Source organism: Pipistrellus kuhlii, unplaced genomic scaffold (genome assembly GCF_014108245.1).
Source record: "Pipistrellus kuhlii isolate mPipKuh1 unplaced genomic scaffold, mPipKuh1.p scaffold_m20_p_24, whole genome shotgun sequence".
NCBI lineage: Eukaryota > Metazoa > Chordata > Mammalia > Chiroptera > Vespertilionidae > Pipistrellus > Pipistrellus kuhlii.
Window position 1 is genome coordinate 3,779,773 of NW_023425523.1, and position 13,575 is coordinate 3,793,347.

Consider the following 13,575-nt stretch of genomic DNA (forward strand, 5'->3'; position numbering starts at 1 on the left):
AATCTTAGAAACAAGATATTCAGCGGATGAACAAGATGTCAACACAGTCGGCTAAGTCTGCATTTTACTGCCAAGCAAAATAAGATTAAAACAAGTAAGTTTACTGGAAGCAAAGAGCATCAAACCAAGCACCACTGGGAAAGTCGGAAGCTACGTGTCCTCCTCCCTAAGCCTAAAAGAAAGGGGAGCACCTGACCGTCCACTTGGACATTTCCACAGGAACGTACATACCTCTACGGAAGCGCAGCCCGACTTTCGTAAAGAACTCCACAGCATAAACTCACCGTTTTCAAACCTCAACTGTTTTTATTTACGTAAGCAGTGATAGAGCAGTCGTTTCAAATGTTTGTTTTTGGAATGGCTTGTAGAAAATGGCACCCTGGGACCTTTTAGCTCTTTGGCCCATGAAGTCTCTTAAAATGCCCAGTAGGTCAAACAATCTGAAAATAAAGGCATCCCAGCAGAAAGCCTCTAAGACTTGCCAAGCTCCTCAAAAGTGCCACTCGGAGGCCTCTCTGCTCTAGGTCACAGAGGACGGCTATTCAGAGTCTCGCTGGCTGATGCTTCGGGGGGCTTGAGGTGTGGCCATCACTGGCTGCCGCGCATCATTTCCTGCAGGTAAACGGTGTTCATGTGATAGGCCGCCATCCACCCGGGATGCCTCTGAGCATTCCAGTAATAGGACTGAGAAGCAGCAGAGTAGTACTCGTTCCAAGCCCTGTAGTAAGCTCTCCAGTACTCCTCGTAGTCCTGATAGGTCCCAGGAAAACCCGCCTGGGCGTCCCTCTGGCGGACAGACAACTCGTCTTCCTGGGGCTCTGCCTGCGGCCGATGGGAGGAGCGCCGAGGGCTCCTTCGGCTTGGCTTAGCCCTCTGGCCAGCCCCCGCTTTCTGCCTTGCCTTGGTCTGGGCCTCCGGTGACTCCTGACACTCTCCCAGACTCGGGGTGTCGCTTCCATCCAGAGGTGGTTCCAGATACGGGTGGTCAGCCGCAGGCGTCGACGCCGTGCCTCTCAGCGGAATGTCGGAAGAGCCTTCCACGAAGGACTTATTTCCTTTGCTCTGGGAAGAAGTCCTTGAGCTGTAAGAGCCGCTGTCGCTCTCGGAGTCTCCAGACTGACTACTACTTGCCAACGCCCGCACTCTCTCTTCAGCAATTCCGTTCCTCACAAAGCCATTGTGGGGGTTCCCAGCCCGGTCCCCAGGGCCCGTGTAGTGCCTGATGATCTCCACCGGCTTCTCCAGCCCCTCCTTAAGGTAGCGTTCATAATCCTCCAACAATTCCTCGAACGTCAGCGCACACGGCGGGTGGGTCTTAAAGGAAGACAGACACGGGATCTGGGGGAGTGACACAGGGGCGTCCTCTCTGGCCGGGGGCTGGCTGCTGGCGCCGCCTGCAGGGCTCCCAGCAGAATGCTGCTCTTGCTCCTCCAGCGGCACAGCCCGGCCCGATGCCTTCGGTGATTCCGCTTTTCCAAGGATTCCACACTCCGAGTGGCTTTTCACAGGAAGCTTCTGTTTGGTGGTGTTTTTGGATCTGACTGACAGTGCAGATACGGAAGTGTTTCTACAAGAAGCCATGTGGTTACCATGAGCCTTCTGAGTTTGGGAGGTTCTCTCTATTTTCTGCATTTGCTTTCTCAGGGGCTGGCTAGGTACGCTTGCTAAGCCATTTGTATGCACAGCAGCTTTAACCTCCACATCCCAATCCAAGCATTCTTCCATCAGACCAGGAGGAATGGGATCTACAAAAAAGAAGTAACATATTAACATTCTCCAGCTGCTCTAAACCAGCATTTTCTGAATGGTTTCGTAATAAAAGCCTAATATGCTAAGTGTCCAGTCATCCTTTCGACCAACAAAAGCATAATATGCTAAGGCCGCTCAACTGCTCACTATGACATGCACTGGCCACCCAGACGCTCTGACTAGTAGGTTAGCTTGCTGCTGGGATCTGGCCAATTGGGACTGAGCAAGATGGCTGGACATGCCCTATATACACATATGTAGACCAATATATACACTAACAAGCATAACCTAACATAGCAAATGAACCAAATTTCCACATAAGAGTTTTTAGGGTTTTTGTTTTCAAGAGGTCATTAATAGGTTTCAGACACACACTTTCTAAGATGCCACTTAAAAAGAGCAGTTTGAGAAATGATTCATTAAAATCAAAAGAAAACATTTCAAAACTTTCAAAACAGAGTTTAAAAGTTGCTATTCCCTCCCCATGGTGACAAAAGAGAATACGGCAAGAACTGCCTTCACAGCGACAGGAGGTAAAATATTCCCTTTAGAAAACAGTGAAATCAAACCACAAGGCTACGAACTAGTATGTAGTTACGACATTTTTCACATGCCAATAGTCAGCTTGCGATCTTCTCCCTGCTGTTCATTAGCTGAAAGACCTTAGGCAAAGTACCTAACCTCTCCACCCCTCCGTATCCACATCTACAAAACACACACAGGAACAGCACACACCTCCCAGGACGGTGGTGAGAATTAAACGAGTTAGCACATGTCAAGTACGTGGAACAATGCCTGAGATGACATAAGTATTCTGTTAGCGGTTATTTTTATTAGGCCTCTCATCATTACCACTATTATTTTGATAGTAAAATGAAACAGACAAAATATACCTGGTAAAGGCAGAAGGTTGATATTACATTTCTGGGCAATTTTCATCATTGTATTTTCTTCTTCTCCCCGGCAACAGTAGGTCACTGCCAATCCCAACGTACCTACAGCACAGAGGGACTGTTAAGTAGTAAATCATTTTCACCTAAATGGCACCCCAAGTCCACTGTCACATTCCAGATTTCCCCCTTAAACAAAGCACCCAACTTTTCTATTTACCAAAACGGCCAGCCCTGCCAATCCGATGCATGTATGTCTCCCAGTCCACTGGCACGTCCAGATTCACAACCAGATTCACCTTCTCAGCATCAATCCCGCGGGAAGTCTTGAATCAAAAAGAGAACTATTTGCCTCATTACCTGTAGCATGGGTACCAACGTTCACCACCTTTTTCTAGTCTAACCAGGAGCCAAATTAAGAACAAGAAGATATTTAGGAGGAAGGAGGAAAAAAAAAAAGGAAATTCATTTCTGTGACTAATTTCAAGAACAAAGATGAAAATACAAATTATTATTAAGAAAGCAAATCCCGCCGAGACCGGTTTGGCTCAATGGATAGAGCGTCGGCTTGGGAACTGAAGGGTCCTGGGTTCGATTCCGGTAAAGGGCATGTACCTTAGTTGCAGGCATATCCCCAGTAGGGGGTGTGCAAGAGGCAGCTGATCGATGACTCTCTCTCATCGATGTTTCTAACTCTCTATCTCTCTCCCTTCCTCTCTGTACAAAATCAATAAAAATATATTTAAAAAAAAAAAAAAAAAAAAAAAAAAAAAAGAAAGAAAGAAAAAAAGCAAATCCCTAGCACTGCAAAGAGAACCATCTTCTGGAATGCTCGTCAGATGATGCACTTACATAAAATGACAGATGAAATCTGTATGTATGACAACAGAACATACAAGGGGATTAGTCACCCAAACTGAGAGGATATCTACCAAATCTGTGGAGATGAGGACTCTGCAATGAAACTGCTTCAGTTTAGCCATAGCATCGAGACGCTGATTCTGATTCATGTTGCCTAAAAAGACCCAAGCACACAATTATCAAACCCACAGAAAGCAGGAATCGTAACTCCCAGTCTTAACAATTTAAAAATATACCAAGGAAAGCTAATGTTGTCCTTATATGCAAACCCAGATTAAGACTTACAATCAGAATCTTCTAAAATATGATTAGGCAATTCACCAGAAATTTTAAATGTCAATTTTAAATGGTGATTAAGTTATGCCTGCATATACAATATTATATCTGCAAAGTCCCATGTGAAGTATAACAATTCTTAGAAAAATAAAATTGCTTTAATTGGCTATTTATAAATTTGGTGTTGAAGTGTGATCTATACTCAAAATATTAGTCCATCAGAAAATAATCTCCCCAGTATCACATGATATACCAGGATTAAACAAGCTAACAGGGTAACGGCTAAGCTGAGATACCAATCAACACTCTAAAAAGGCCTGGCGGGCATGGTTCAGTGGTTGAGAATCAATCTATGAACCAGGAGGTCATGCTCCCCAGCAAGAGGCGGCTGATCGAAGATTTGTGCTCATCATTGATGTTTCTCTTTTCCCCTCTCTGAAACCAATAAAAATTAAAATTAAAATTAAAACTCTAGGCCTAGCCGGTTTGGCTCAGTAGTGTCGGCCTACAGACTAAAGGGTCCCCGTTTCCATTCTGGCCGAGATTGCGGGCTCGATCCCCAGTAGGAAGTGGGCAGGAGACAGCCAATCCATGATTCTCTCTCATCACTGATTTTTTTTCTCTCTCTCCCTCTCCCTTCCTCTCTAAAATCAATAAAAATATACCTTTAAAAAATTAACCCTCTAAAATGGCTCTCACTGATCAAACATTCCTTGAAAGCTTTTATTCCTACTAAACCCGCAGTAATAATTTAGCTTTGTGTCAAAATGAATCACTTTTGCCTACCATGAAACAGTCAGTTCAGTTGGCAATTCTTAACATTTTAATAATGATTGTCAAGAAGCAAAATATTTCCTCTTAAGATGACAAAAACAAACTTTGTGTGAATATAAATCCAGTTTCCTAATTTTTTTTTTATTATATACCAAATTACTTGTTAAAAGAATATTCTGATATGTTTCTATCTCTCCCTCTCCCTTCTTCTCTGAAATCAGTAAAACTATGTATTTTAAAAATCCCAATGAAAAATGAACCTGAAATTGCCTTTACTCTGAAGACTCAACGCAACCTCACACTCACAAGACAGCTCAGGAAGTGGTGTTTCTGCCTCGTGGCCCGAGAGTCAGGTACCAAAAGGACTGAGGATGAGCTCACCTGAGATGCACTCTGCAGGAAAGCCTTTGGAAGAAAGGAGATCAGCCAGATGCTGTGCTCTGTGAGAAATAACAGTGATCATTTACAGACACCGCCCACGCCCATGCTTTTATTTCCCCCAGATGACCTTTTAAGGTAAGTACCTGCTGTGTAAATTAGAAAAGACTAAGGCTTGATTAAACGGAATTCTGCTGAACAGTTCCTGTAAATGCTGAGCCTTTTCTTCAAAGATCTTATGGGCCATCGGGTACAAATTGACGACCTTGTAATACTGCTTCAAACCTATGAAGAAGCCCAGAGCGTCTGTTAAAACATCGAGGGCTGCAATCCCATAAGAGCAAATATAAAAGCAATAGACAACTAGGCACAAAGGAAAGTTCCAGAGTACCACACATCAGCAATGTAAGTATCCAATGTCTATACATACCTAGGAGACTTGGGTCACTGGAATTGAGCCTTACAAAAGTGGGATCTCTCATGTACTTTGCCAAAGCATTAGCCAAAAATTCTGGGTAAGTAGCTGATACTGCCACCATCTGTTTACTGGCAGGCAAGGAAGAATAAATCCAACTGCAAAACAGAAGAACACAGGCCTTAGAGACGATTCAGGCAGTAATCGCCGCCTGGAAAAGCTACACACAGACCCTTTGGGGCACTAGGTCTAGTAATAATTAATGTCGTTTTCTAATATTTTTTTTAAATTGAATTTATTTAAACAATACAACAAAATTTAATCAACAATATAGTTGCCGTTGTTTTCTACTACTTGTGCCCAACGCTCAGGAAGCATTTTAATCCCTCTGTTGTAAAATTCTTGTGATTTTGATGCGAAAAATTCAGTCAATGCATTTTTGAGGCATTCTTCATTATTAAATTTTTTTCCAAGAAGAAAGTTTTGCAAAGAACGAAACAAATGGTAATCGGAAGGGGCAATATCAGGAGAATATGCAGGTTGAGGGAGAACTTCCCATTCCAATTGCGCAGTTTTTCAGCAGTGATTCTTGCTGTATGCGGTCGTGCGTTATCGTGGTGAAGAATTACGCCCTTCCGATTAATCAGCGCGGGTTCTTTTTCTCTTAAAGCTTGGGCTAACCTTTCCAATTGGGCACTATACACTGCACTTGTAATGGTTTGGTTAGATGGTAAAAGTTCATAATGAAGAATTCCTTTAAAATTCCACCAAACACACAACATCACTTTTTTCGCATGCAAGTCAGGTTTTGGCGTGGGCTGCGGAGCCTCATTTTTGCCCAACCATTGAGGCCGCCTTTTCAAATTAACATACAGCACCCATTCTTCATCTCCGGTAACAATTTGCTCTAAAAACGGCAAACGGTTTTGACGAGAGAGGAGCGAACTGCAAATTGTGACTCTTTGATTACGGTTGTTATCGGTCAACTCATGAGGAACCCATTTTCCAAACTTTTGGACTTTGCCAAGTGCACGCAATTGATTGGAAATTGTTTTTTGTGAACCATTTAAAGTTGTCGCAAGCTCTTGTTGGGTAATTTGAGGATTTTGTACCAAAAGAGCTTGAAGAGCTTCTTGGTCAAAATTGGACACACGGCCTCGACCACTCTTGTCATCTAATGAAAAATTTCCCTCGCGAAATTTCTCAAACCAACGCTGGCATTTTCTGGCGCTAACTGCATCTTGACCAAGAGCACTACAGATGTTTTTTGCAGCCTCACTTGCTTTTCTTCCTAATTGGAACTCGTAAAGCATGCAGTGCCGAATATGCTCTTCATCCGCCATCTTCTTAGCCCTAGTTTTGCAACAAAAACCAAACCAAACACAAACTTTTTCAAGCAAAACTTGTTAATTGCACTTCACACGTTCTGTAGATACCACGTGTTTGAAGGTTATGTCAATACAAGTCAACGCCAAGCAAGATTTTAAACGAATGTTTAAAAACGACATTAATTATTACTAGACCCAATATTTTAATAGTCAAGTTAGTTGTATGTCTTACTTTATTTGCTCCTGGAAACTGCCTTCTTCTAAAAGCTTATCCGCTTCATCCAGAATAAAGAGACGTACACTGCCTGGGTTCAAGTAGTCAAGCTCTATCAGTTGTTTAATTCTGCCTAAATTAAAAAATATATATATATTTATGATGAAACAAATTTGTGCAAGTCTCCAGGCAATGCCACTCTACTTAGAGGCTGTATGGCTGACTATCCTGGAGCAATCTTCATTTATACATTAAACCACAAATCAGAAATTCTGAGTTCTGATCTTGCCTAACTCCAATTCCCCCCTCACATTTCATTAGGAATATGTACGGAAAATACACTATTCCTATCAAAAACTTGAATGGCTGAGGGACTGAATGCTAGACTCTGAGTGATCCATGACTGAATGATTAAAGCAAATAACTCAATGCATGGCTTAAAAGGCTTCCTGAAAGTCACCTCATGCCTCTTGTTCTCAGAAGCCTACCCCATGGTTTTTAACCAGCCTTAGGAATGGAGAGTTCATCAGTTCTACTGGCAATCCAGTCAAGTGTCTCCACTTCATTGGTATAATTAATTGTCACAATAATCAAAGTCTGCAATATTACTGTTTTATTTTTAAATATATTTTTCTTGATTTCAGATAGGAGAGGGAGAGATAGAAGCATCAATGATGAGAGAGAATCACTGATCAGCTGCCTCCTGCACGCACCTCACTGGGAATCGAGCCCACAACCCGAGCATGTGCCCCTGACCAGAATTGAATCTGGGACAGTCCACAGGCCGATGCTCTATCTACTGAGCCAAACCAGCTAGGGTGCAATATTAATTATTGTTATACTAGAGGCCGGGTGCACGCATCGTGCACTGGTGGGGTCCCTCGGTCTGGCCTACACAATCCTTGGAGGATGTTGGACTGCTGGTATAGACCTAATCCCCGCAGGCCAGGCCGAGAAACCCCACAAGTGCACAAATCCATGCACCGGCCCGCTAGTATGCATATAAGATCTTTGGTTAATCTCTTTCCACCCTCCCTTCTCACCCCTTCCCTCTGAGATTCATCAGTCTGTTCCATGTTTCCATGCCTGTGCATTGAGCGTCTTCCCCCTGGTGGTCAGTGTGCATCATAGCTACTGGCTGGACAGTCTCTTAGGCATATATATATATACACACACACACACACACACACACATATAATTTATATATATAAATTATATATATACATACATATATATACACACACACACACACACACACACGTAATTTATTTATATATATATATATGTATATGTATATATGTATACACACACACACACACACACATACACACACACACACACATATATAAATAAATAAAGTGTCTAGCCCAGGCAAGGTGGCTCAGTAGTTGAACATGACCCATGAACCAAGAGGTCACTGGTCCGATCCCCAGTCAGGACACATCCCCAGTAGGGGCTGTGCAGGAGGCAGCCCATCAATGATGCTATTCTCTCATCAATGTTTCTATCTCTTTATCCCTCTCCCTTCCACTCTCTAAAAATCAATAAAAACATGTATTTTAAATAAATGTTCAGTTCCTAAAAGCTCCAATTACGAACAGGCATTGATACCTTACCAGGAGATCCAACGGCAATATGACACTTTTTAAGTCGGGTTTTGTCTTGAGGTAAAGGAGTCCCTCCAATAAAGACATGACACTCCAAGCCTTCCATTTTTACTCCAATGGCTGTGATAACGGAATGTATCTGTACAGCAATTTCTCTTGTAGGCGCCAAGATCAAAATCTAAGAAAATGTAAAATACACCTTTAGCGAGTCAATCAAATAAGTACATGTGAATGACAGAAAACCTGAGTAGGCCAATAACAACTGAAACTGAAGCAGTAATTTAAAAACTTCCAGCAAGCAAAGGTCCTGGACACTTCCAAGCTCTTTTAAGAAGCCAACACTATCCTAATTCCAAAACCAGATAAAGATACTACAAAGAAAGAAAATTACAGGCCATATCCCTGATGAACATAGATGCTAAAATCCTCAACAAAATATTAGCAAATCGAATCCAGCAATATGTTAAAAAGATCATACACCATGGCGAAGTGGGATTTACCCCAGGGATTTAAGGCTGATACAACATTCGCAAATCAATAAACGTGACACATCACATAAAAAAACTGAAAGATAAAAACCACATGATCATATCAATAGACGCAGGAAAAGCATTTGATAAAACCCAGCACCCTCTTTTGATAAAACTCTCAGTAAAGTAGGAATAGAGGAATCATACCTCAATATAATAAAGGTCATTTATGACAAACCTAAAGCCAACCTCAATGGGCAAACACTAAAAGTGTTTCCCTTAAGAATAGGAGCAAGACAAAAATGTTGGGAAAACTGGGTGGATACATGCAAAAAAATGAAACTAGACCACCAACTTTAACCATACACAAGAATAAACTCAAAATGGATAAAAGACTTAAATATAAATCATGAAACCATAAAAATCCTAGGAGATGTTGTTGTACAGGCAGAAAAATCTCAGACATCTCTCATAGCAATGTGTATAGATACATCTCCTAGGGCAGTGGTCGGCAAACTGCGGCTTGAGAGCCACGGTTTGCCACTCTGTTGACTAATGAATTTGCCGACCACTGACCTAGACTCTCAATTCCAATAATTACAGGCTGTTGTTGTTCCTTGTGATTAGGCCCCTCTCCCAGTGGTTGGCAAATTCTTTAGTCAACAGAGCAGCAAACCACAGTTTGCCGACCACTGCCTTAGACCTACTTCAACAGATTCTCAGGGCTGGGGGATTGTCCAGCCCTCGGGCCAAGGCATTAGGGGTGACTTAATTAAATGCTTAACTAAATATAGCAGGCTAATTTTTTAAGTTGTTAAGTTTGTATGGCCCCAGAATGATGTTATAAATATTCTAACGGCCCTTGGCAGAAAAAATGCCCTAGAAGATGGGAGACCGATGAGACATTCATGGAGGTGTACGAGCCACCTGCAGTTATCAGCAAAAGCCAGGGCACACACGGCCATAAATCAGGCCGAATGCTAAATCTCACCACAATCTGATCAGCAGACAAAAAATAACCTCAATCTGTATTCTCAAGTAATGACATAACTGACATACATGACATTCTATTTAAAATGCAGAAATCATGGGAAATTCCTAGCTTCTAAAACTAATAATGCATCCTTGGTCACCAGCCACACCACCACCACTCAATGACCTGTGGACAGAAGGGGCCACAAGCTGACCTGACCGGCTCAGGAGAGGCCTGCATGGTGGCCTTGCAAACTCAGAGACCTAAAGTCACCACGAAGGACGGTTTGAAATTAAAACTTTAAACTAAAAGCAGCTTATGGCAGGCAGTCATGTCCTAGACCAGTGGTTGGCAAACCGAGGCTCTCGAGGCACTTGCGGCTCTTCGGCCCCTTGAGTGTGGCTCTTCCACAAAATGCCACGGCCTGGGAGAGTCTATGTTGAAGAAGTGGCGTTAGAAAAAGTTTAAGTTTAAAAAATTTGGCTCTCAAAAGAAATTTCAATCACCGTACTGTTGATATTTGGCTCTGTGGACTAGTGAGTTTGCCGACCACTGTCCCAGGCTAGCATCTTCCCTGATAAAAGTTAATTCTTACCTAAGCCTGTCTATTGTCTTTCGAATCTGTAACACTGGAGGCCCCATGCATGAAATTCATGCAAGGGGCTCGGCCCCCACCCACCTCATCAGCTTTTATTATCATAGAAGATTCCTTTGGATGTCAAGGTAACTCCTTTTTCCAGACCCAGCAGGGCACAACCAATGCTCCACGGGGGAGATCATAAATCCTCATTGTTATTGCCATCATATGCTCCTGTACCCACCTATGTAAAAGTGTGTCCATCATTGTACTTTTCATCCAATCCCAACAGCTTCCCCACTTTGCCTTCTCCCGCCTCCCTAATCTACCACCGGTGAATTTCATGTAACCCACCTGCAGCTTCTCTTTTAATTGTAATGTATAAAATAAGGTGCAACACTGCCCTTCTCTGGGGCAGTGGTCGGCAAACTGCGGCTCCCGAGCCACGATTTGCCACTCCGTTGACTAATGAGTTTGCTGACCACTGCTCTGAGGCATTCCCTCAATCTCTTGATGTCTTGCTTCCTGGCATTTGGCTCAAATAAACCCACAAACACTCCCTACGGGTCGGTATGTTTCTTCTGTTGACAGCCCTAAGGTCTCACTTTTATCCTTTTCAAGTGGCTTCGCTCAGTCATTCCTCCAGTTCGCTTCTATTCCTGAGGAGCTACTGGTACTTCATCCGACCTGGGGTAAAATCCACGAAACGCACCCTCCTCCGGGTGAACTCACCTGGGTGCTTAAGTTTTCAAGAACAAGCGAGTCCAACGCAATGGTGGAGAAGACGCAGGTTTTCCCGGTGCCAGACTTCGCCTGGACAATCAAATCTGCAAAGGCAGGCAGAATGAGCACCAGGCATGCCGGCTGAGGATGCTCAGGGACCGCGCATGAACCCCGGAGCTGGACGGGGCTCCAGATGCGTTTAGTGAACGCACCAAAGCGCAGGCCGTGCCCGAACCTCTCCCGTTCATCCTCTCCGACTCAGAACCACGTGTCGGCGCGCAGCGGGCCTTAACCAGCTGACACCGGGCACCGCACCCCCGTTTTACCGCAGTTCATCGCCTGAGGCCGGAACGCGGGCAGCGCCGACCCCCGCCGGGCCGGCCTGGCTCTCCCCGGACCGCGCCGCCGCCATGGGCGCCCCTCGGCCTCCCCGGGCCTCCCCTCCCGCCCCGAGCCCGCAGCGCCCCGGGTCCCCGCCCTCACCCAGCCCGCAGCGCCCCAAAGGGATGGCCTTGAGCTGCACGGGCGAGGGCCGCTCGAAGCCGGCCGCCCGCAGCCCCTCCAGCACCGGCCGCGACAGCAGCAGCGACTCGAAGTCGGCGGGCTCGGCCAGCAGCACGTCCCCCGTGCGGGTCCGCGGGCCGCTGACGTCGTGCGCCGTCCGCAGGCTCCGCGCCGGCCGGCCGAGGGGCTCCCGGGCCGCGGCCGGGGCGGCCACGGGCTCCGCCGCATGCTCCGCAACAGCCTCCGGGGGCGCAGCGCTCTCCTCGGGAGCCAAGGCCGCCGGGGCTTCAAACGCCGCCGCCATGGCAGTAGCCGCGCCACGTGATCTCGCGGGACTTGGGGCGGGGCGGGAGCCTGAGAGCGAGAAGGAGGAAAACTTTATTAGCACTCTTCCGCGGAGACACGGACACGCCCGGCCTGGAAGAGGGCGGAGCGGGGCGGAAGTCGGAGGCGAGGAGTGGCGAGGTGGGGAATCCGGGGGTGAACCGCAAACGACGTGCGGCCTGAGGCAGGCGGAGGGAGGAGACGGGAGGCTACCGGGGCGCCGCCGCCTGCGGCCTGCAGAGGGCGCCGCGCGTCCGCGCTGGAGCCGCCGCCCCGCCTCCCGGCCTCTGTGGGCGGGTCCTTCCGGCCACGCGCCGCGCCTGACGCTCGCCCCGCGCGCTCATTGTGACGCGCGCCGCACGCCACGCCCCCGGCTCCCGGCCCGCCCTCCGCGGCGCGCCCCGCAGCCGTTCCCTCTCCGGCGCCCGCTCGCCGCCCCTCTGCGCCCGCGGGAGGCGCCCGGAGCCCAGCGGGACGTGGACCACGTGGTCCGGCCTCGGTCCGCGGGACCGATGTCGTCATCGCAGGTCGCAGCACCGGGCACGCGAGCGCTGAATGAGTGAATGGCCTCGAAGCTGGAAAGCGGCCTGACGCCTCCAAGCTCCTGTCTCCGCCTCTGCACGCGAGGCTGGGACTCCGCCCGCCTTCCCCGCGGCTCCGTGTGGATGGAAGCCTAAGAGACGTCTCCAAGGGAACCCTTGTGGGCGTGGCTCCTCTCCCTCCCTAGGATGTTGACTTCCTTTTTCACCACCTTCCCCTACTTTGGGTCGCTGCTCAGCACCTTTTCTTCCTTCCTTCCTTTCTTCCTTCCTTCCTTTCTTCCTTCTTTCCTTCCTTCCTTTCTTCCTTCCTTTTTTTTTTTTTTTCAGAGAGGAAGGGAGTTATAGAGTTAGAATCATCGATCAGCACCTCCTGCACACCTCCAACCCACAACCAAGGTACATGCCCTTGACCTGAATCGAACCTGGTTGGGACCCTTCAGTCCACTGGCTGATGCTCTATCCACTGAGCCACACCAGTCAGGGCAGATACCGCCTTTTCAAAGAGGCTTTTCTGAACGCCCTAAGCTCCCCACCCTGCAGGCTCCCCATTCCTTTCTTCCTGCTCCATTTTTCTACGGGGCACGTATCGCTGCCCGCAGTGCGGCGTGCTGATTGTGTCTCTGCCTCTCTGAGGACAGGCCGGTTCTGTCCCGCTGTGGGCCATGCCCCTGATGGAAAAGGAGCAATCAGACACACGGTGAGTGCTCACTGTTCACTGAATGACTGATGTCCTACAACAAGCTTTAGGCGTGTCTTCACGTCTGCAACTTGATCTCATTCACCATTCCAAACTTTAAAAAATTCTGCATCCAAATCCAACTTTTTCCTTTGTCCTTATGTCATAATCCTGGTCCTTATAGTTCACACACACACACACACACACACACACACACACACATCACCACTCAGTGATGACCCAGATTCCAAACCCTATAGAGGGACTTTGGCAAGATAATCTCACTGAAAGAGG

General features: G+C 46.7%; 1 protein-coding gene across 1 annotated transcript; it reads right to left on the reverse strand.

The window, feature by feature from the left end:
- Positions 1 to 283: 283 nt before the first annotated feature.
- DDX20 (DEAD-box helicase 20) lies at positions 284 to 12,084 on the reverse strand. Its single transcript, XM_036453315.2, has 11 exons — positions 11,719 to 12,084; positions 11,245 to 11,339; positions 8,502 to 8,670; positions 6,904 to 7,018; positions 5,359 to 5,501; positions 5,075 to 5,213; positions 4,932 to 4,990; positions 3,572 to 3,654; positions 2,860 to 2,965; positions 2,643 to 2,744; positions 284 to 1,745 (listed from the first exon to the last, which is right to left on the reverse strand). Exons 1-11 carry the CDS (start codon positions 12,041 to 12,043, stop codon positions 589 to 591), a joined length of 2,493 nt encoding a protein of 830 aa, XP_036309208.1. The 5' UTR covers positions 12,044 to 12,084; the 3' UTR covers positions 284 to 588.
- Between the last annotated feature and the right edge of the window lie 1,491 nt (positions 12,085 to 13,575).